At 39.7% G+C, this 25,046-nt stretch overlaps 2 protein-coding genes across 3 annotated transcripts in view; one reads left to right on the plus strand and one right to left on the minus strand.

The window, feature by feature from the left end:
* The window catches only part of LOC141428434 (uncharacterized), a 314,383-nt gene that overhangs the window by 2,737 nt on the left and 286,600 nt on the right, over positions 1–25,046 (minus strand). The window contains exons 1-4 of one of the 2 annotated variants that reach the window (XM_074088435.1): positions 1,780–1,824; positions 1,609–1,683; positions 1,169–1,265; positions 10–215 (exon numbers count right to left, since the gene is read on the minus strand). In XM_074088435.1, the coding sequence (XP_073944536.1) occupies positions 10–215; positions 1,169–1,265; positions 1,609–1,659 (354 nt within the window). In that variant the 5' untranslated portion in view covers positions 1,660–1,683; positions 1,780–1,824. Of the gene's footprint in view, positions 1–9; positions 216–1,168; positions 1,266–1,608; positions 1,684–1,779; positions 1,825–25,046 lie in introns of those variants that run through there. The other variant, XM_074088436.1, reaches the window with a different exon arrangement.
* Positions 7,906–24,532, plus strand: LOC141428427 (uncharacterized). Its single transcript, XM_074088420.1, is given in 6 exon segments — positions 7,906–8,458; positions 8,844–9,095; positions 12,679–12,792; positions 22,136–22,448; positions 23,700–23,863; positions 23,865–24,532. Coding segments are annotated over 6 exon segments (1,092 nt in total). The 5' UTR covers positions 7,906–8,320; the 3' UTR covers positions 23,976–24,532.

The raw sequence follows: 25,046 nt of genomic DNA on the forward strand, positions 1-25,046 counted from the left end.
AAAACCTACAAGTGAGACGAGGAAGAGTTCAGCGGGCGCGGCGGCGGCGAGGTAGTGCGGGTTGCGCGTGCGCAGCCGCTCGAGGTAGAGCAGCGCGAGCACGAGCGCGCACGGCGACACGCACGCGCCGCGCGCCAGCCGCGCCGCCGCGTCCGCGCGCAGCCGCCGCAGCGACCGCCCCTGCTGCGCCGCCGACCACAGCGCGCACGACACCTCTGCACCACAAACAACACCCACACCGCACCGTCACACCCTGTTTACATTATCCCTGTAGCCATAGCACTGCATTGCTTGATTAATCACTTCTAACTCATTAGAATTGCAGACCACAGTGTAACGTTACTAGCTCAATTTTACAGGAATAACATAAACAGGCATTTACAAAAAAAGAGTTTTGAGATTGCTATGCTATCAAGAATACAACATTATTAGACATTTGATGACATGAGTATTTAAAGTCTTGGTAGATAGTCAAAAGCTGGGCACCGATTCAGAGTTGCAATAATTAAATGGCTTGGAAACTAGGCTCACATCAAATTTTGTTTTATGAACTTTTAACTTTGTCACTTATGATTTTGATGTCATATTGCAATAAGTTGCATAAACAGGAATGCTAGCCATAGGATGTTTAAACCAAACCAAAGTTGCTCAATGTGAAATAAAAAAAAAACAACCTTAACCTATAAGTATTCTGTTTAACTTTACTAAACAAAAAAAAACAATTTAAATAAAAAAAAAATCGTTTTTACTTCTCATGCTCGAAAAGTTCGTGTTTATGCTGGGTCCAGGCGACATAAAATTACTTTTGATGATCTAGTGCATAAAGAAAATCTTTGTCTAAGACCAAAGTAATCAGGTGTCACCAGCCACAAACGAAAAAGTTTCTACATATTTCTTAAATAACTTTTATATTATTTATATAATAATAAAAATGAATCAAAATAAAATAATATAATAATATAGTCATTAATGAAAAATAAAAGGTACATAGTAAGTAAACAATTGTTTCCATTGTTGCTATTTCATTTCCTCACAACCGGAGTTAAAAGTGAAGTGTCTATCCACCCTTGCTGTACCGGCTTGGGTGGCTATACAAACATCTTGGGTAAATGGCTTGTTTTATGCTCTTGTTATACAATCTACTATTGTTATAAATTTTTTCACATACCAGTAACAGGAAGACTCAAACAGGGAAGTGTTGGCAGTTCTCCATAGTAGAGGGTTTTAGTGATGCGCTTCAGAAACTCTTTGTGGTCACCCATACTCTGTATGGATTAGCAATTTGTTACAATTCACACAGGTAAATATTTTGAAGAATAGTTAAAAGCGTCATGCTGTTGCATTTAGCATTTATTAGCAGTAAAGTGTGCTCGAGGAAGTCACGCTCGTTCACTGGTGGCAGCGATAAAGTAATATAATATTGATATTTGCGCTAATTTAAATTTGTATCATGTCTACACACCTAAGCTATATCCGCGGTAACAATGAACTTAAGTCATTCTATTTAAGTTATTAAAATAAAAGGTTAACGTAAACACGTCACATGTGCGACTAGATAAGGTGTATGGTGCATGACTCGGCCACGACGTGACCTCCTTTTCATCATACCTTGATCTTGGCCCTCGATCCTTCACGTCTTCTCGTGGATATGTTGGACATTCTTATCAGTGCACCGCCGCCGGCCTTAAATATTTACAGAATAATATTACTTATTTAATAACATGAAACAAATACTAAAATTTATTCAAATCTATGATAACATAATTTGACGGTACGCACCTTCTATCTCAAAAAAAAAACACACAATGAGTGAGTGAATGAATGAATTAAATTGGCGTTTGACGTTGACGAGTCGTGAATCTGACGTGAAGTGACAGACATACATGTGCGGCCACATGCAGTCGCTCGACCCTTCTTTCCAGCGTCAACTTTGGTCACGTGACATACAGCGATAAAGCTGAAAATGTTGAGCTTTATCGCTGGAAAAAAAACCTCTTCAATTTCGGAAAAACACTTTTTTTCATTCACTCTAATTTTTATTATTTGTATCACTGCCACGACTGCCACTAAAGGAGGTTAAGAAATTAGCTTCCAAGACCAAGATTATTCCTGCAAGCAGCCATCGACGCTGATGTTCAGGTGAGGCCACATGCACTCGTCGCTCGTTTGTAGTTGTAGCATAGTAAAAGACAAACCAATAGATATTTGGTTTTAATTAGCTTGAATCCGACATACGATATTGAGAAAGATACATATGACAACTTGACAGTAGACATAAAAAGGCATCGACAATAATTTAGGCCAGCACTAGTAAGGAGGTTATATATCATTCTCCCCGTCTATGTTTTCATCTCCTACCAGAAAGTCATGTAGGCGAGAAGGTAGCCGTCGATTCCTCTTGGGTCTTTCAAGGGCAGATGTTTCTTGTCTTGATTCATTTGCATTAGTCGGAAGACTTAGGTGTTGAGGTTGATCTGAAACAGGGCTATCCGGATTTACCAAAGAATCGGAAGCATCTTCAAATGATTCTTCTTGAAGGTCGATCGAAGAGCGAGAATCATTCGGAAGTGGGGCTAAATGTCTATTGGACACTGTGCTCTCCGTGCCATTCGACCTTCGAATTATCGAATAGTGTGGGTTATAGTCCAAGAGTTCAGCTTCCTCCACTAAGGGATCGTTTTTCGAGCGAACATTGTTCTTTACGAGAACTGGTCCTGGCACTAGCCATGTAGGCATAGATTCTCCATTAGGCGACCTCCGCGGGTAATTAAACAGTCTCTCGTGAGGAGTAGCATTGATGGACGTGCAGATGAGCGAACGGATAGAGTGGAGGGCGTTTTTCAAAACTCGTTCCCAGTATTCTACTGCCATGTTGTTGGAACGTAAACTGAGTTGTACTGCACGCCATAAAGTTCCATTTAAACGTTCTACTTGGCCATTGTAAGTAGTTCGGGAAGAGGCAATTCCGTTAGCTCTTAAAAAGTTTTCAGTTCCTCAGACATAAATGAGCTCCCTCTGTCGCTATGGTGTAAACATTTGATGATTGTCGCAGACGTCATGTCTTTACAAGGATAAGCCCATGGGAATCGGCTGTACTCGTCAATTATGGTGAGTAAATACTTATTTCCCGAATTTGAAGGAAGGGGTCCTTTAAAATCCATATTCAGCCTTTCAAAGGGGGCCAGTGCTTTTATTAGCTGTCCTTTTGTCGCCAAGAAGCGGGGTTTTATTTCAGCACACACTCTACAAGAGGTCGTCATAGTCTTTATATCATCTATGGAGTAAGGTAGGTTCTTTGAGCGTACCCAATGGTACATCCTCGTTATACCAGGGTGACATAGTAGAGCATGTAACTCATACAATTTGTTATCATTCATTAGTGCGCAAACTCTAGATAGCGCATCTGCAGCAGTATTTTGGAGCCGGGTCGATAGATGATATCATATTTAAAACAGGAGAGCTCGAGACGCCAGCGTTGTATTTTTTCATTTTTAATTTTGCTTGAGTGGTTTTGGTTGAACATATAACACACAGATTGTTGGTCAGTTAATAACATAAAATGTTTTCCCATCAGAAAATGGCGCCATTTTCTTAGGCTTTCCACAATGGCATATGCTTCTTTCTCGACCGATGGGTGTTTACGTTCAGCATTCGATAGTGTCCTGGAGAAAAATGCGACAGGTCGACCTTTTTGAGAAAGTGTAGCAGCTATCGCATACTCTGACGCGTCAGTTTCTACGGTCAGCATTTCATCTCCGTCAATCGCTACCAGTGAAGCTTTACTAATGTCTGATTTTAATTGCTCAAACTGGGCAACAGCACTTTCAGTTAACGGGAAGCTGCTTACATTTGTCAAAGGCTGTAGTTTACTCGAAAAGTCCTTCACCCATTTCGCATAGTGGGCAAACAGCCCTAGAGCTCGTTTCAGTTCAGCAGTGTTGGTTGGTACTGGTAGCTGAAGGAGCGGTTGGAGTCGTTCTTTGTCCGGCTCGATCGTGTTATTCTTAATAGTATAGCCCAGCAAACTTACGGTATCCTGACAAAATTTACATTTTTGATCATTTAATGTTAGGTTATACTTTTTGCAGCAGCTTGAAAATTAAGTAGATTCTGATCATGATCGCTTTTATCTTTTCCGCATACAGTGACATCGTCGAGGTAAGTAAATGTCCCTTTTAATTTTTCTTTTTCTATAATGAATTCGAGCGTACGCTGGAATGCTGCAACTCCGTTAGTAACCCCAAAGGGGATTCTCGTGAATTGATAGAGTTTCCCCGCAGCTTCAAATGCCGTGTACGGTTTCTCGCTATTTTTAATTGGCACCTGATGGTACGCGCTCTTCAAGTCTATCTGACTGAAAACATTATATTTTGCAACTTTAGACACGATTGTTTCGATATGAGGTAAGGGGTATGCGTCCAATTCTGTAAACTTGTTTATAGTCAAGGAGTAGTCGATTACGAGTCTTTTCCGATGTGCCCCTCCTCCTGCTACCAAGACCTGCGCACGCCAGGGAGAGACGCTTGGTTCTATCACACCATCTTCCAACAGTTTTGAGATTTCTTCGGTGATGAATTTTTCGTCTTGCTCGCTATAATGTCTGGATTTCACGGCGATTGGTTTAATGTTTGGAGATAGGTTAGTGAATATGGAGGCGGGAGGCACCGAAGCTTGCATCACATTGCAGATTAGAGGTTCTTTGGGTCCGCCAAAGTTGAATTGGAGACTAGAGTGTTCTTTAAGTATGTCATGGCCTATGATAACATCGGCACAAAGATTGCTGACGACGAGAAGTGGTCGATGTTTGTGCGAGTATTTGTTCATGGTGACAGTTGCAAAACAAACACTTCTTACGAAAGATACGTTATTTTGAGATGCTAGCGTGATAGTCTGCTTGTGAGGCTTCTGTTTCAGCTGCATTAGTCGCGCTATTTTCTCATCTATAAAGCTTACCGAACTACCCGTTTCGATTAAAGCGTCGGCGTGATAGTTGTTCAGAGTTACGGGTATAGTGGCTTTTGATAGGGACGATGGAGAGGCAGCTGAGATGGCATTAGCAGCCACTTCAGAATCATCAGAGTCCACAGCAGATTCTTCAGCGGCAACGGCGTTATTGGTAGCATTTATAGATCTGCATACATTAGCAAAATGACCTTTTCTAGAGCAAAGCTGGCACTGGGCGTTGAAAGCCGGACATTTTAGTCTTCGGTGTGACGTATTTCTCCCGCAATAGAAACAACGCCATTTAGTTGGCTCTTCCGAAGCTCTTCGGAGATTTTGGGAGTTTCTAGTTGTGCGTTTTGATAGCGATGCTCCTGGCAGGGCGTTTAGGTTTACATCGTTTGCCCCGCTGGTCATTGCCCGGGAGTCTCTTTCTGCTGTCTCTAAGGTGAGAGCTTGATCGAGAGCTTGATCTAAAGTGAGAGAACGTTCTTGAAGCAATCTTTCCCGGATTCTTAGTGACATTATTCCCGAAATAAAAGCACCTCTTATAGCTTCATCTTCATGCGTTGTAGCAGTGACAGCTTCGAAGTTACAATCATGGGCCAGGAGTTTAAGTGATCTCCCGTAATCGGAAATAGATTCGTCAGACTTCTGCTTACGCGTAGCCAGTAAGTGGCGAGCCAGTATTATGTTTTTTGGCTTGAGGTACATTTTATCGAGTACTTTCAGGGCATCGTCATAGGTGGAAGAATCACGAACGTGTGGAAAGATGTGTGCTGACAAATGATTCATTAAAAGTTTAAGCTTCAAAGAATCGGTACCGTCAGGGATCTCTTCGAGTATGAAATTGTTAAAGGTGTATTTCCAATGGGTCCACTTTAGGTCCGCTTCAGTCGCGGTGGGATCCACATCAAACTTCTCGGGTCGTAAGTACCTTGCCATATTGGGGCAGAGTTTCGTATCTGAGTCGGGCATATTTTAAGCTAATTAAATTGTAGCATAGTAAAAGACAAACCAATAGATATTTGGTTTTAATTAGCTTGAATCCGACATACGATATTGAGAAAGATACATATGACAACTTGACAGTAGACATAAAAAGGCATCGACAATAATTTAGGCCAGCACTAGTAAGGAGGTTTATATATCAGTAGTGATAAATATGATTACGTTTTGAAACTTTTGAATGTGATTTTAAATTTCCCGCCACTCAAAATGTAGCGTTAAGTCACCGCGTTGAGCAGCAGCGTCAAGATGGCTGCTTGCAGGAATTATATTGGTCTTGGAAACTGATTTCTTAATCTCATTTAGTAGCAGTCGCGGCAGTGGTACAAATAAAAGAAATTGGAGTGAATGAAAAAAAAAACAACAGTATTTTTGCTGAAATTGAAGACGTTTTTTTTTCCAGCGATAAAGCTCAACATTTTCAGCTTGGCTCCACGAAACTCAAAACTCGAAGATCGTGTCGTGCGGTCCCTCTGACACTTATACTATTTAATACGAGAGCGAGAGGGATCGCATGACACGAACTTCGAGTTTCGAGTTTCGTAGTAGTAGCCCTGCAGTTTTATCGCTATGTCACGTGACCAGATTTGACGCTGGAAACGAGCGTCAAGCGACTTGCATGTGACCGCACCTTGTTTTTAGTTTTGTTTGTTTTAGTTATAACTTCGAACTACCTTCCTATGAAACCTTTTAAAAATCAAGTGACCCCTGTTATTAGAATTGATATTGGTGAAAGCCTTGAAAGCTGCCATTTAGGTAAATACGAATAAATCTTTAATAAAGCTGTCACTATCACATATTTCATTGCTGTATAGGTTATGTTCCTTTCTTATTCTTTAAATGTGAACTTAAAAAAACATTGTTCTTTCATTCATTCAGTGATTTATTCATTCATTCTGTATTTTGTTTTGTATTTCAGTCAGTCAGTGTTAGCAGGGTTGCCAATCTGTGGGGAATTCTCCAAACTGCGGGGAAAGCGAAGCTGATTGGGGAATGTGTGGGGAGAGCTTCAATGTGGGGAAAATGCGTGGATTATGAGTATAAACACAAATGATTAAATTTTCATTGATATGGACCTCCGCAAAGTAACGCCTGATACAATAAATTGTGGTATTAGTAGTTTGTCATAACTTGACACCTGTCATCAGATTTTGTTGGTCTCTATGGCTGGTCGGAGGATTTCCCTTACTTCATTTTGCTATGCGGGAAAAGCAAACATTATTTCACACAGGTTTGCATGAAACGAGATGAAAGATCGTATTGTACTTACGTAGGTTCTACTTTATTTTAATAGTTCATCCGTTATCTCAAGTTATCTGTGATAACAAAAAAGCGCAGCTTTATTGAGCAAAATGGATGTTTTTAAAAAACAGAACAGATTAAAACCAAAAAATGATGGCAGCGAGAAGATGTCGAGGTATGTTTAACTTGATTTTCTAAATGTAATGACTATTGTACTGTTCTCCAACGCATCTGTAGAGCGCAAGTTTGGTGTGTTAAAAAATCTAAGGACGGTCTAATAGAAACCAACTTAACACCGATACAGTGGTAGCTATAATGACTACTCGAGAGGAATAAAAAGAGAAGGGGGTAATTTAAAATTTAATCAGTTCTAAAATATTGCAAAAAAAAAATAGGTTTGGCGCGGTTAGGTGGCTGCAGGTGGTGGTGCTGGGTGTGGGCGTTTGCCGTGTCTCAGAGCGCGCGTTGAATGAAACAAAAGACGGTGGCATTGCCGGCCAGCGGCCTGCAAAGTTGTATGAAATCTCTTTGCAGACCGCTAGAGTGACCGCGCACGCAGCTATATATAGATTTGTGATAGTCACCAGCGATCGAATGCTTAGATTACCTACAGTTACCTACATTTTTGGTCGTTATATTTCTGTGGGGAATATGTGGGGAATTATCATTTTTCTTTCCCCAAACGTGGGGAATTTCGACAATAGGTTTGGGGATTTGACCATATTACTGTCGGCAGCCCTGACCTGAGTGTCAGTCGCATCGCTTGCATGCAGTCGCTTTTTTTTGTCGCTTCAGGACGTCATTTCAGGATGTAGAAAGAAGATAATTTAAGAAATAATGAATATTGAGTCGAATCTACGTATGCTCAGCAGATAGAAGTCATTTATGTTAGTAGTGATTTAGTATTTATTTTGTACTTCGAAGCAAATATTGTGGAAAACTTCCTAAATAAATGAGCGGGGAAGCGGCTGTCAGTGATATTGATTTATTTTTGAAAGAAGTGTCTAAGCATGACATTGATAGGAGCAGTTCTGAGCGTTAGAGGGTCGGTCTAATGTCTGGCCTCAGCAGATCTTCCAGAGAAGGAAGCACGAGGAAATGCCGACGTCGAATAGAATGAGCGGTCAAGATGAAAACTAAGAGTTTCCTGCTGTTCTCGACTTCGGTGTTCGCGACGAGCCTGTTCCTCATCGTGTTCCACTCGCAGCAGCCGCAGTCCATCCAGAACATCGTCACGCAGACGCACCAACACATCAAGGACTTTCAGGTATATCATTGCTGTTAACCAGGTGGTGGAATCAAAACTATAGTCAGTTTTAATTCTCCAATTAGTTTATTTTTACTCTACTCTCGACGCACTTGGACAGGCAAAGACTCAAAGGCAAATACATTTTGTCTTAAAGTGATGTCACCTTGTAATAAAACTGAATATTTTTAAGACAAATTTTATCTTGATTTTGCTTTATCTGATTAAGTTGAGTAACAAGTCATAAAGTTAAGTCATGATAATGAACATTGTTATATACCTGTGAACATATTATACTCTTATCCAAAATATCCTAATGCTAAGTCTCTATTATACCTTGTATATTATGTTCTAAGGGTTCCCTTGAACATATAAACATACACAGGGCCGTTTTCTAACGCAGCAGGTGAACTTGTCGCCACAGGACAACCTTCGGGATGTGGAGGAGAACCACCTGGTTGCCGAGGAGCGCTACTTCCGGCTGTTGGGGCTGGATGGCCACACAGAGCTCTGGCACAACACAACAGTGCCTGCCATTGTCACATATGCGCGAGGAGACGATCATGCCATGGCTGTCAGCTTTGTAAGAGCAGCGGCCAAGCTGCCGTACACTGTGCTACTGTACAATCTAGGATTAAAACCACACTCATTGGCTCTGGTTAGTATGTTACTATTCTTTACAATAACACCTTGTGAATTTGTAACTCTCTTTAATAATATTAGTTTTTGCCAGAAATATCATTTCTAGTACAGTCAGCATCAAAAGTAGCTTTTTTACACTGTAGTTTTAACACATTTGTCAAATTTGCGTCACTGCTTAAGTGGCTAAATAAGAAACAAACAAGCTGAGATATGTGGTGCATAGGGGAAATTCGTGTCTGTACCGTTGACGAGCAGTGGTGTAGCGTAGCGGTATAACATGCGGTACAGAATACCGAGGACCTGGGTTCGATTCCCAGTGCTGGTCATATTTTTCTGGTTTTTCTGTGCATCTATAGTTCAGTTTGTATTTTCAATTTAGGCATTAAGTATGTTGCTCTAAAACGACAAAGTACGAAAGTATGCATCTACTTTTGAGGCATACGTTTGATGGTGACCCTACATGATTTTTGCTTGTGGTACCATCAGCCAAATAAGTGGTCTATCAATTTTTAAACAAGTTCCTATCAAATTAATATGTTGCTAAAGTCACATGTCTATTGACATTATTGTTTTATGACATGCAAACGATTATCAACTTTAGGGTGGTAGACCACATATTTGGCTGACGGTAAAGTCAACAGATATTTAAGAATAAATATTTTAACAACTATCACTAAAAAAAATATGACAACCAGATGGTCAAGTGGTTAGAGAACCTGACTATGAAGCTTGAGGTAATGTATTTATCTATATATATATGTATGTTTATCGTTTGCCTAGTATCCATAGTACAAGTTTTGCTTAGTTAGGGACTAGGTCAATTGGTGTCAAGTGTCCCATGATATTTATATTAAAATAAATAAATAAATATCATGGGACAATTCACACCAATTGACCGAGTCCAAAGTAAGCTTAGCAAAGCTTGTGTTATGGGTACTAGGCAACGGATAAATATAATTATATAGATAGATACATACTTAAATACATAGTAAACACCCAAGACCCGAGAACAAACATTCATATTTTTTATACAAATATCTGCCCCGACACGGGAATCGAACCCGGGACCTCAAGCTTCATGTTTGTCACGAATAAATATTTTCTTTCTTTCTTTTCTTTCTTTCTTCGTAGTCAGGTTCTCTAACCACTAGGCCATCTAGTTGTCTAAAATATATTTATTTATTAAATCTACTATTAGAATATTATCGACACGGAGTCGACTTTAGCCGATCAAAAACGCTTTATGTCCACTCCACGCATAAACAGCGAAAAAGACGTCGATTGGCTCGGCCGACGCGAAATGAATCTTGCACCGACGAGAGAACGACTTTTTTGTGTGGGGAGACACAGCAGGGCTACTACGAAACTCGAAACTCGATGTTCGTATCGTACCGTCCCTCTCACTCTCGTATTAGAATATAATATAGAATAGCATAAGTGTCAGAGAGACCGCACGGCACGAACTTCGAGTTTCGAGTTTCGTAGTAGCCCTGCAGAGATGGATGGAACATGGCGACATGTGCTAAATTTATATAGGTCAAAGTGCTTCAAAGTATGCAAATACGACACTATTGCGTGAGCTGGCAATATTTAAGGTCACGGACAGACGACGTCGACGTTCTTTTAATTTCGTGTCGGCGTTGATGTATAGTGAATACCTATCAGATATCTTTTAAGGGGCATAGACTATGCGCTTATTTACCATCTTTTTCGGTGTTCTTGGATTCATATTTAAATTTCACATTCACATTTAAATCGGTTTGCAAAAAAAAAGATATGTAGGTAAATATCTTAAATCATTCCCAATCATTATTTCCTCAGCCGCCATTATCCCAAAAACCCTTAACACAGCACTTAAAATACTAGATCTGCACGAGAACACCTACATTCCCTTACAGAAATCAATAGTTTTACACTTGCTCGATAGAGCGTCGATTCCTGAATTCAACTTCTCTACCTCTGCACAACAACCAAGAAAACAATCACACAAACACAGCAAAATTCACAATCATAACAACACATTTGACACACTGGTAACTCGACTTTATTTAGGAATTAATCGCATTATTACATTACGTTAGATCGGTTATATTATGGTATGGGCAAGTCTGAAACTGAAAATGAAAATAATTTATTGCATAAAAATCTTATAAAAAGAGTACGGCTCTGGATCCTGTGCTATGAGTCCCTGTGTTACAGGATCCAGGTAGGAAATAAGATGTAGATGTAGAAGATATATAGAAGTTTGTTCTTAGGAATCTGTCATTGATTTTAGTGTCAAGAAAAACTGCATACTATACAGTGATAAAAAAATGCGTATAGGTACTCAGTTCAGGAATCTGACCCTGTCGTATTGGAAAATAAACCTTACATTATTTCTATTTGGATATCAATTGTGAATGTCATAAGCAGTAAATGTTTTTATGAAACATAATATCTAAAATGAATAATTAAAACGCAATAGTAAAATCGTTACCTAAACAAGTTGAGTATTGCATTAAAAATAATGGTTGTAATTTTGAAGAACTACTTATATATTAAACTAACTTGAGACTCAGTCATAATAAATGGTAATATATCGGACAACTCACGTCTGAAATCGAGTTAAGCTCGACATGTTTCGGGCTAGTCTGTGCTGCAACACGCGCAATGCGCGCCACCGTTGCTCCCAGATGAAGGATTACAGATTAGCCCGAAACACGTCGAGCTAAACTCGATTTTAGATGTGAGTTATCCGATATATTATCGGTTACGTAGCATAACGTCTAAAATTAAATGTCATAAGTTCGTTTTTACGATCAAAATATATACGGTCAACTTGCATAACGTACGATATTAATAATTTCTTTTATCATAAATTTAAAACTTCTACGGTCTGAATTCATAACGTTTGTAATCTATATTGCTCACTATGTATAACGTTCAAAATACATAAAGTCAAATTACATTATTATTTATTCGTCTTTTTTATGTAGCGATTTTTCATGAAGCGTTTTATAATGTTCGCGTTTATTTTTTTGGCTTATTTTACCAGTAGATTATTTTATCAGTTGCATATATTTTCAGCAGCATTAGGTAACTCACGCCTGATGTCGACGGAGCCCCACTTCGCGGGGCTCCTATTTCTGGGCGGTCTGTCCTTCGGGCATCTGAAGATACCTAACGAACCTAACCTACCTATTAATGTGTAGGGGTAACGATTTGTTAGAATAATGATTTCGAGTAAATACAACAAATATTATTTATTTAGGCTTTTGACATTCTAGACGTATTATGTGTATCAAGTTTATGAAAAATAATATTATTTATTTTGTACTTCGATATTATATTCATTCGACCAGTCGTGCTGTATGTATTTCGAACGTTATAAATTACGAATATTATTCATTTAGGCTTTCGACATTCTAGACGTATATGTATCAAGCTTATGACATTTGTTTTTAGATGTTATGCTACGTAACCATATTATCATTTAATATAACTACTTAAATACTCACTCTTATTCATTTTAGCTATCATTCAGAGACCTACCTATATGGCTATGTGGGACGTATACAGGCAAAGTTGATGGGATATACAACTCTTAAACTCCATTCCAGGTGTCGTCGTACTGCAACTCTTCGAAGTGCGCCATCATCGAGTTGGACCTGGAGGTGTTCCCGTCGCACGTCAGTGATGAGAGCATCACCGCGTTCCGGCCGCTCATCATTCAGGTCAGCTCAGTGTGCTGAAGTACTGACACGCTGACAGTGCTGTCATACTGTACTCTGTGTACTCTTCATTTCGCCGAAACTATGTCAGTGACGGTATGTTGCGAGATATGCACACACTAGAAACCTGTACAAAGAATTTTCTTCACGTTCTATCTAGGTGCGACAGAGCTTTGATCAGAGTTTTCTTTGTTCAATCGTGTTTTTTGCAGAAAATATGTATTTAAGTAAGCTTTAAAAGAAAACGAAAACTAAACAAGTATATAAAGAAAAATAGAAAACTTTGTCACGTCTGACTTAGATTCAAACTCTAGACCTCCACTTTACAAGTCCAATTCTATACCGCTGAACCACCACACTCATAACAGAATTATCAAACTACCGATCTTACCAAGGCAAGATCGATTGTTCGCCCCCGAATTCCACCATATAGCAAATTTCGTCGAAATCGTTAGAAATCGAAATAATAATAATAATAATAAATAAACTTTATTTCCTAACATTAATGTTACACTCTAAGTACCTACTGTTGTTTAAAGATATAAGATATATTTTTTAATATTCATCTCTCAATTCCGACCTCTCAATACACACAGAGGCATACTTACAGACTTTAGTAGGATGTTACTCAGTAATATAGTACAGTCACGTCTAAAAATATGTATACAAAAACAAGGTTGCATAAATATGTAGTCATACATTGTATCAAAAATATTTATCTATTACTGACACCAAAAAATTGTATTCATTAAACTTTTTCAGTATTATGTAATCACAAAATGCTTCAGAAAGTTGCATACTTAAATAAATTCCATTTAAATGTATCCACCTCGTAGGTAAAAATAAGTATACATGAATGGGTTCCATATACATATAACCACACCAATTTGGCAAATATTTGTATACGCCGTTTGATTCATAAATATGTAAACACGATTTGATATTTTGATTCGTTTTGAAGAATTACTGTTTTGTTAAGATTACATGTCTGTCTCTTTCGTAACCTGCATGCGGGCAGGGACATACATACTACGAATCCATACTCCATTAAAATAATATTATATACTGGTGACCCGTTCCGGCACAACACGCTTACGGTATACATAGACACCGTGAATCACACTATTTATTTGTGAAAACCGCATCAAAATCCGTTGCGTAGTTTGAAAGATCTAAGCGTACAGACAAAAAAAGCGACTTTGTTTTATACGAGTGATGAATTGAAAGTAACTCTGTCTGTTCCGGTATCACGTCGAAACCGACTGGTTTCGACTGTCAAGGGGCTGAACATAGGGTACTTAGTTTTTATCTCCAAAAGCAACTGAGCTGGATGAAATTTGGTATGGATATATTTAATTTTTTATACACCATCAAGATCACCAAATACTTGGAAACGTCCAGAGTGGTCATTAATATCGACTAAGCCAAAGCGATCAAGTTGTTCGGGTCATCCACTGAGGACAGATCCACTGAAGCATCTATAATTTGCAATCTTTAATCATTGTAATTTTAATTATAGAAGACAGCTTCTGAATGACGATGACAGAATGGCGATCTTGCACTTGACAGTATAAGTATATGTAAGTAATTGATTTTAAAATGAAGTTCTTCCATGAAGCCAGTGACTTTCTTTTATAATATACAACCTATCTGAAGTTACAAATACATTCGTACTGCAAACCAAGAACTGGCTACAGTGCGGCTTTACCACTAACAATTAACAATATAATTAAAATAAAAACAAAAAAATGCATAGTGCACCTTTCTGAGAATGACCCTAAACTGAAATACTCAATATTTACAAGTCAATTCAATCTAAGGACTGTCAAGTGCGTCATAGAATAATCGTGAGATAGACGTATGCAGTGACAAGTCCGCACTGTTTTCGTGAATTGTCAAATCAGTTAAATATACAACTTACGATTCTATGCCAGTCAGACAAGGTTTGTTGTTGCAGTCTGGATACATATTTATGAATCAAACGGCGTATACAAATATTTGCCAAATTGGTGTGGTTATATGTATATGGAACCCATTCATGTATACTTATTTTTGCCTACGAGGTGAATACATTTAAATGGAATTTATTTAAGTATGCAACTTTCTGAAGCATTTTGTGATTACATGATACTGAAACAGTTTAATGAATACAATTTTTGGTGTCAGTAATAGATACATATTTATGATGAAAATGTGTGGCTACATATTTTTCAATTTTTTTGTGTATACATACTTTTAGACGTGACTGTACCTAATAAAGTAAACATTAAATTCTAAATAAGCATGGCCTTGACATGCAATGAGCGGCTCTTTTAATGAGGGCTATCGCGTATGAATTCGCCGCTAGAGGCGCTAGTGTAGCGTGAGGTCTCCGAAATGTCAAATCTCATAGTTTTTGGGCGAGCTACGCGGGTTTATTTATAATTAGAATAATTTTGTGAATATTTTGCAATATCTGAAATTAATTATAGCAAATATGCGTTCCGTTGCAATGAATGTCTGTGTTTTGTCCTCTCTTTTTTCCGAACAAAACGGGACTACGCAACACTGGTTGCTCGATATTTTTATGGTACGGTTTTAAGGTGTATTAAATATGATTTTAATCTAAACTTTGTTTTCACGCCCGTAATAACAGACTTTGAAAGCCACACTTAAAAACCTCACGCAACAGTGCGCCATCTAGTGAGACAAAAAACGATAGCCCTCATTGCGCCAAATTGGCTGCCAAACTATCCGCCACGGCGTTTTGGAGCGCCTTGGACAGTCTTGAGATGCTGCGATTAAAAAGGGCCATTTTGGCCCAACTTTTTCCTTCCTACTTCTGCTTGTATAATGTAATGAATTAATGATATTGCATCTGAGTGATCTTGTCTAGACTTTCTATAAATTCAAAATCAAAATTCAAATCAAATTCAAATCATTTATTCAGTAAATAGGCCGCAATGGGCACTTTTACACGTCATTCTTTTAACTACCATCGCTTTCGGAAAGACCATCATTGCCAAGAAGAATGCGCCGCAAGAAACTTGGCAGATTTTTTTTTTTCAAAATGAAATAATAACAAATAAAATACCTAAAAACTACAGTATAATAATTATAATAACACAGGGATGTTATGGGGTCCCTTAATTACAAAACTAAACACTAACCATAATATATCTACGTATATAACCTGGTAAAGTATGAAAACCGCTGCCCTAGTCTTATTCGATCATAGGATGTGATCTAGCATTAGGTGTTTTTTCCTGGAGACCTTGGCCGGTAAGGTCGGTGCACGGTTTCGCGCATCTAGAAGGCATCAAGGTTACATTCCGTCTCCCATTGTTAGGCCCCTAGAACAATAACATTCAGCTCAATTAAATTTACTACAGCATTTAAAGTCGTTGGCTCTGTCAATCTATGGCTATGTGTTGTTTTTTTGTTAGCTAATTAAATTACTAATTATAGTATCGTAGTGTGTTCTACTGATGGAAAATAATTCTCTCCTCCAGCTTTCATTATGCGTCCACAGTTCTATTTCTATACAAGAACTCTGAGCATAACATTAAAAAAATCAGCCAAGTGCGATTCAGACTCACACATCGAGGGTTCAGTACAGTCACCAGCACCAATATCTGACACAACAAGTTTGCATAAATATCTGATACGACTCTATCTCTAGGGCATGAAGGACGTGTCAGATATTTTTGCACGCGTCGTTGTGGCAGATATTAATGCTGGTGACTGTACAAATTTGTAGGTGTCTAAATAAATATCCAGTGTTAGCAGAGCCCATTTTCTAAGCAAAATGAACGCTGTGTGGGGTCATTTTAGATGGTTACTGCCATAGATAGAGAAAAAAACTATGTGCTTTAAGAGCTACCATAATTATATCAAATTTCAAATTCTTAGGACAGCCGGAAGTAGTGCACAGGTTCTTCGGTTACGGCAATTTATAAAGACGCACCTTTTTAATGACTGTATGTTTTGATTGCATGGATTGCAGTTTGATTTTTTCACTGCTTGTTATAGTAGACCGGAATATTTGATATTAATTTTAGTTTGATACCTCCAAGGGCCTTGACAGACGGACAGGAAAGTGATCCTATAAGTGTGCCGTTTTTTCCTTCTGAGGTAAGGAACCCTAAAAATGTTGAATATTTGTATTGAATCTAAAACGCGAGTACCTACTGGTAAATTAAACCTCTAATTCCTTTTGTCAACTAGTAGAAAGTTTTACACGAGCGGTAGTTTTTTTTTTACCAACTCCCCATGTGCTCCCCTCTGCTGCCACTGCGACGCTGACTACGTATCACTCTTTTCTTTTTTTTTTATTTGACGATGGCAAACGAGCAAGTGGGTCTCCTGATGGTAGGAGATCACCACCGCCCATAAACATCTGCAACACCAGGGGTATTGCAGATGCGTTGCCAACCTAGAGGCCTAAGATGGGATACCTCAAGTGCCAGTAATTTCACCGGCTGTCTTACTCTCCACGCCGTAACACAACAGTGCAAGCACTGCTGCTTCACGGCAGGATTAGCGAGCAAGATGGTGGTAGCAATCCGGGCGGACCTTGCACAAGGTCCTACCACCTGCAAAAGCTATTATTTTACAAACACTTAAAGCGAAGCGTGATAATTTATGATTCAATTTGATGTTATCATTATTTTTTCTAAGTATCTAATTACCGTTAGTCATGCAAGCTCCACACCTGAATACTCGTATCTTATCAGCGATGCGTGGATAACGTTTTATTTGAGGTCTATGGCCATCTTCGTTAGGTTCAGGTTAGTCATTATTGAATGTATCGAAGAGAAATGAATCGAGATTACGCTAATTTTTAACAATAAAAATTTGTTGTCCTCCAGAAACACTAGGATTTCCCGTGTTTACAGTAGCAGCTTACTTGTATTGATGAAAGGCAGATCTCGGACACTTTCTCATTCAAAGTATCTATCGTACTTCTAGATCAAATGTACCTATAGCCTCATGCGGCCCAGTGTGCAATAGAATGTACACAATAAGTTCAAGGTAGTTAGGAATGTATGACAATGTAACAAAGTAAAAATTCTTTTGTTTTTCTATTGTTTTACACCATGGCAGTTTGACGGCAGTTTGACTTTATTCTTGAAACAATTAGATTCTAATTGCTTTGTCAATTTTTTTCAAAATATTTATATGGTTCATGAGGATAGCAACTCAGAATAATCCGCCATTTTAATTTGGACCTTCCAGAAATAGACTGAAATCTAGGAGTGTGCTGTTTGTGAGTTAGTAAAGTTCATTTGTTCAGAGTATATCCTACGACTCAAAGGTCTTGATTACGGGAACCGATAAAAAAATGAATAGCAATGATTCACCTCTTGACTTCAAGTGGCCGAAGTTAATCAGTCGCTTATAGTCTGTTTGCAAGGCCTCGAGGTTCGCGACCGAGCCCGGTGTGTGCATACACTATTAATATAATATTTATTTCGGTTACTTGTTGATATACAAGGGTGTTATTGATGATGTTTGCTGAGATGATATTTATGTTAGATCTATCTAGAAAAAGGTTGTGGGCTCTGACCTCTAAAGTAATTCACATAACTTGGTAGGTACTTATGGTAAAGTGAAAACTTGTTACTTTATGCACAATGAAGTTACAGGGGTTCAAATGAGACGTGACGTGAGTCACTTTGAGAAAAGGATGGTATCTACGGTCGTGCTCGACTAGGAAAGCCGCGGCAAGTGTTCCTGGGATATTTTCTACGTTTTGCTGGTAGTTTGTATTTGAATGGCTTAGATTCGTACAATTCACGTTTAGTTCATCTTCGATCACAATTGTTGAAGCATGTTTTAGGGCCGTTCCACGGACTGCAACGTAGGTAGGTAACTGGCAATTGCTGACTGCTCATAAATTTTCGATTGCAGTTCCAATGCTGTCGGCAAAACTGCACGCTGGTTGCATTCGCAAACGCGATTTAGAGGAAAAGTATAGATGAGGCATTTAAGTTGTACATAGGTCAACTATTAAATTAAAATAATATTTTTATTTAAATAAAAGTGCGGTGTTAGATTGATAGAATGTTAGTTTATATTGATAACTAATCTAAATAACATCAAGACTTATCAATCGTATCAATATCGTAACGTATCAATCTCTCTGCTGTAAAAGCTGTCTGGAAGTTGTTTACTCTGCTTCCGATTATAATATCTAAATGAGTTTGCACGTTGTAAACTGCGGGTTTAGAGCGTCCGATATATTTTACCAAAAAGTTAGTATTGCTGAACCGGCGTAGGTTGATAGTCGGGTTACACACGTATCGACAATTGGGTTCCGTTTTGGGCTCTCAATTAATTATTTGCGACCTTCGCGCCGGCGCGCGCGGCGGCCGTACTCCTTCCCACACTTGTTTACATTGTTGTTTCATTAATTATAACTAAATTGAACGAAGTGGAATGAAATAAGCAGTTTTCCTTATCATATTTTACAAGTGTTTAATGCACTGCTCGACCAGGTGTTCCACGTTTGAATAGTGTTCCGTATCGTGCTCTCCAAATACAGATAACGTTATAGCGCTAATCTACGCGCACGCCGCAGACCGCGCCTGCCGAATGCCGACACAGGTTTATCTCTACGTGAATAATAACATTTGTAATTATTATGTTAGAGCCCTTGCGTCAAAAAGTTATTAAATACCAGTCCTTACCGCGACTTCGCTTGCATGAACCATTTGGCCACTTGAATGAAAGTTAAAATATTATTTATTGAGTAGGTATAGGCTATAACAAGCACTTATGAATGTTCAATAATATCTACCACCGGTTCGTAAAAAGAACCTCTGTTGAGAAGTACCCGGCAAGAAACTCACGAGTTAATAAGTTCCAAAACAATAAGTTAAATTAAAAAAAAAACTAATTAAATTAATAATAAGTTCCCAGCATGACACCGTGGCTTTATTTACGTTGAATAAAGAACCAGCGTGCAAATTTCAGCGTCTAAATTTCCATGTCTATGAGTGCTTTCACATAAGTCACATATAGGCGTTTATGTCGGGCGACTGAAGCGCGACACAGCGAATCCCTTCACATTACAGCGGCTGTAGCGCGGTTTTCTGAGATGCCGTAAGAATATCGGGATATGAATTAGCCTATGTGTTATTCCCGAAATCTAGCTCCGATCTAACCTAAATTCAAATCCATTTAGCTGAAAGAATAACAAATATGCACACATCCTCCCTTTTATTCCCACGTATAATGTTGGTAGGATGACTCAGAACCTATTGAGTTGTTTTGCATGTGCATGTTTGGATGATTAGCGTAACGTTATCAAAGAATTGGTATGCTAACGATGCTAAAGAGCACCGGCGCTGCTCGCCCGGCGGCGCGTCCCGTGGCGCGCGCGCCGCGGCTGTCGGGATCGAGAGTCGACGCACTCAAGGCTAGCAGACGTGTCGTAGACGGATCTTTAAACGTGTACGCTTTTTAATTAGATCAGTAAATTGGCATTTGCGGGTGCCGTTTCAATTGTGATGGTCGATTACTTTCAGTCCAATTACGACGTTTAAGGAGTTTGCTCTATTCCATTTTTTTTTCTAATGTACGAAGACAATCAACTATGAGAATTTTTAAGCTCGCTGCATTTCAAATATATAACATTTTCATTAATACGATAAAATTGTATGCATTATAATATAGATGTATTGTAAGTATGTATGTAAAACACGATACGGTTGAGTCATTCATTCTGACCTCTTGAGATGAGTTTTAGTATTCGTCTTATCATTATTTTTTCAAATGAACAATCTTTTTTTTTTGTCATCATTTAATGTCATTCATCATCATATCAGCGGTAGGAAGTCCACTGTTGGACATAGGCCTCCCCCATAATCCCCATAATTTAAGCACACCGTTAAAATAAAGTAAAATGTCAAAATGAGAACCATTTTTTTGCGCATGTAGATTGGTATAATTATTTAAATAAACGCTTAAAAGGTTGCGTCGAAGATACATTTTTTATAGTACTTAGGTGAGGTAACGTGTTATTTCCACGCAAATCTCCTAAGTCGCTCACTCTTCACAGAGTAGTCGTTTTCGTCGGTTGTACCTACATAGATTAGCAGTGAACCTTTATGACGATTTTCTTGGGAAAATATTCCTTTTACGACCCCTACGGGAAGAGACGGTGGAACGTATGAACGGACTGTAATAACTAAAAAGCAAACGAAGAAATAACTTGAAAACACAACCACACAACACAAAGCAATAATGACAAGTAACACAAAAGAAAAATATACACAAAAAAAGAACTTTACAAAAAATACACCAAAAAGTACAAAACTCCAAGGAGTTTGCTACAGACGGGTTCTGTTCTTTAATAAAACTAGGCACGACACGGACCAATCAGGAATGGCTCATTAAAATATGAACGCGCGTTACAGATGAAGCATTATTTTTTTGCACCGCCAAGTGAGGAAGCATCCTGTGGCAGCTGTCCAACCGCCGACAGATGCGAGGCCTTGGTTTTTGTGGATGTAATTTTAATGATGACGCGTGATGAGAAATGAGAATGTTTATTATGCGACGTAATGCGCGAAATTCACATCAACTTCAAGGTCTGCAACGTATTGTTAATGACCGAGACCGCGGCACGTTTAGCGGTGATTAATGTTCGATGCGCGGGGCTGGCAAGCGTAAGCGCTGAATCGAGTGCGCGACTTTCACATGTGTAGAAATTAACGGTCGTCGCTAGGTTTTCGCGCTACGCCCGCGGGCTATGTTATAGATCATTGGGACGATTTTATTCGTAACTTAAAATCCCTTATATACGAGTTCCCTGCAAGTTCCCAGCGGTTGTCTCGTTCGTTACTTCGAAGGCTCTGCTCCACCCCACTCGTGAGCAGCGTTGCCTCATTGGATAAGTTACCCTGTTCACCAGAGTCATCTAGTCGTGACAGCCAATGGAATGCCTCACACGTCACGATCATCTATACATGACCAACATTCACCTCGAAATTAATCCTTCTGCAATGGAATTAAAAATCAATGAACTAAAATAATTTGTTTGCTCACCCGCGAACTTATGATAGCTAAGTTTATGCAAGATAAGATATGCGTGTTCATGCAGTTCCTCCACCTCCACACTGTAAGAACACACACAAATCACACAAACCCATCTATCACCACCACCACACTACACTGGCGCGTTTCGAACTCAACCAGAGCTCATCTTCAGATCAACACAACCGTACACCATGCCACTTGATGTTAAGGTGTTTGTTATGTTGTTAAAAATCAAGTTGATTTGTCACTGGTTTTTCCGTGGCGTCCAGAGCACGTCACTTGGTTTGTTTTGTGTCGGTGAAGAGGTTATTCTGTGTGGCAGCACGCGTTGTGCCGCGTGGGCGGCGTGGTGTTCGCGGAGAGCGACCAGCGGTGGGCGGGCGGGGCGCGCGCGCTGGCGGCGCTGTGGGCGCGGGCGGCGCGCGGCGGCGTGCTGGCGTGGGCGCGGCGCGCGGCGGTCACGTCGCTGACGCACCCGCGCATGTTCAGCTACCTGCAGGCGGCGCAGGACGACTTCCTGTTCGTGCAGATGCTGGAGCCGGCGCGGCTGCTGCTGGCCGACACGCCCGCCGTGCGAGACCTCATGCGCGTCTGGGTGCAGTGCGCGCTCACCATCGACTGCATCATGCCCATAGGTTCGTACACCCTCATATTTTGATATGCCTGTAGATTTTTATAGTTTCGTCAAGTCCGTCTGTATGTCTGTCTGTCCGTCCGTATGTCACAGGCATTTTACTCGAAAACTACAAGATGTATATCAATGAAATTTGGAGTACAGATGTCTTATCAAAGCCGCTATTTAGTTTTGTAGTTAAACTACAAAAATAAATATTTATAGGGGGGGCACTCCATACACGTAACAGGAATTTAAAAAAAAAAATATAACTTGCATCAACGTGTGGCACATATAGTTCAACAGGTCTTTTGAAAAGATAGTAAGGTTTCTCAAAATTTTTTTTGATTAAGTGTAGATTTCCGGAAATAATCGCTCTCAAAATAGCAAAAATTGTGTCCCCCCCCTCTATCTTGTAAACCGTTTGTACAAAAAATATGGAAAGGTAACGCTCAATTAACACTTACAACGAAAATTGATTTCAACATGATCGGATATCCGTTTTTGAGTTATTGCCGAAAAACTGCGCTTCTCAACAAAAGGACGTAAGTGCCGTGACGATACGCTCAATTTCTGGTAATAGATTTTAAGACTGTAGTAAGTGTTTTAATTGTGTTATAACGCACATAATATTACTTGATTTTTTTCGTAATGGCTACGGAACCCTATCTTGGGCGTGTCCGACACGCTCTTGGCCGGTTTTTTTTTTAAAATAGTGAGCTATGGCGTCAATTATTCGCTTACTCGATTGACTTGCCTGAGGCTCAGTTTCCATCAGAAATGTGTGCGAGGATACGTTGTGGGGAATGTGTTATTCATGAACCAATAGAAACGCTTCATGTACCTCGCCGCGCTCCGCTCAGCTGTTACCACCAGAGATGTGCTGTGCGAGGATAGGTAAATGAAGCTGTTAGTTCATGAAAACACATTTCTCGCAACACATCCTTGCTCCTTGGTAAATGGAAACTCAGCCTAATATTGATTTGTTACAAAGCAACTAATAATTAAATTTTATAGTACCTACCTGGTAAATAGAAAATATGTAAGTAATTCAATTTTCAGACTTGAAATAAAGTTTTTACTGTCAAGTTGCGTCTTGGAAAAATTGTTTAATGGTTACAATTGCGTCAGTTAATACACTAACAAAATATTTTTGATAATCTACCAAATATTGTACAAAACAATGTTTTAAAAAATTTAGCATAAACTTATAGTTTATGTATCGGCTGACTAGTTCGATTCGATGTGTAAATATGGTTATTGTATTGCGCAGGCGCGCAGTCGGGCGGGTGCCGTTTCGACAAGAAGCCGCAGTACCGGTACTCGGGCTGCCACGGACAGGACGCGTCCGCGCTCAGCATCATCCTGGGGCTGCGGTCGGGCTTCGAGGAGGGCTCGTACGTGGTGCGCGACGCGGGGGGCGCGGGGGCGGCGCGGGGGCTGGCGGCGCGAGCCGGCGGCGGCGGCGCGGCGCGCGTGGGCGGCGCTGCAGCGGAACGCCACCGACGACGCGCGCACCGACCGCAGCGCCGACCCGCCGCCGCCCTGACCGCCCTCCGCCGCTGCCTCCACGCTGCCAAGAGCCCACACACGTTTTTTGCAATGAAAAACCACAGCTAATACGCCATGTAGCGCGGCCATTAGTATATGGATCACTTTGGAAGCTTGTACACGGACAGGGCGGCGCTCCGGCACGTTTTATATTTACCGCGCCGTGTACGAGCTCGCACGTTTATCTTTGACGGTTAAAAAACCGTGTCGTGGACAAGTGACCTACCGCTTTAGCTTAAGGTATCGCTGTTCTGCTAGCTAGGGCTCCACCTCGCGTATCATACGACAAAACGAAAGAGATAGTCTATTTCTCACGCGAGCGATTGTATTTGAATGCGATAACAGACGAGTGTAGAACGCGAAGTGAAGCGCCACCGAAAAACTAGCATGTCATACAAATACAGCTCCAAAAATAATAATACAATATGTGGAGATTTAAATCATTCATAAATGAAGAATGATGTATTTGTTAAAGTTCCATGTACTGTGAATTTCAATAACGTCTTAAAAGTAATAAAAGTAGGTTTCATTACGTTTTAATTTCATAATACCTTAGTATTTCGAGCGAGTGCATTACTCTGTCACTTTGAGAAAATCCTAAAACTAAATCGACAAAAAAAGGCGTGTTATTATCAAAGCTGCTCACAAAATTCCAAGAGAATCGATTAGCGATGGACATCTGGACAGGTATAAAGTTGAAACGAGAACGCTTCGCTTGTATTTCGCGCTCGCTGGGTCAATCCGAATAGATCTCAAATTCCTATAATGCGTAAACCAATACTACATACTGAACTTCAAATAAAAATACCAAAATGATAAACGTCTCACTCTAGAAACAATTAAGCCGTAATGAAGCCTGCTTAATACGAGTGTGTGCTGTGGGTGTCGTTTTAAACTGAAGTCACGAAGTTATCCCTCCCTTAGTTATAATTAAGATCGGATCATAGCTTAATCTGGTTGCAATTTCGCATAATTGCTTGAGTTTATTGGGCTTTGTGTTTGGTCCCAATAAACAGAAAACGGACTGTTTACCTATGGTGTTTGATTATACGCAAAGCATCCGAAATCG

The sequence above is a fragment of the Choristoneura fumiferana genome, chromosome 5 (genome assembly GCF_025370935.1).
Source record: "Choristoneura fumiferana chromosome 5, NRCan_CFum_1, whole genome shotgun sequence".
NCBI lineage: Eukaryota > Metazoa > Arthropoda > Insecta > Lepidoptera > Tortricidae > Choristoneura > Choristoneura fumiferana.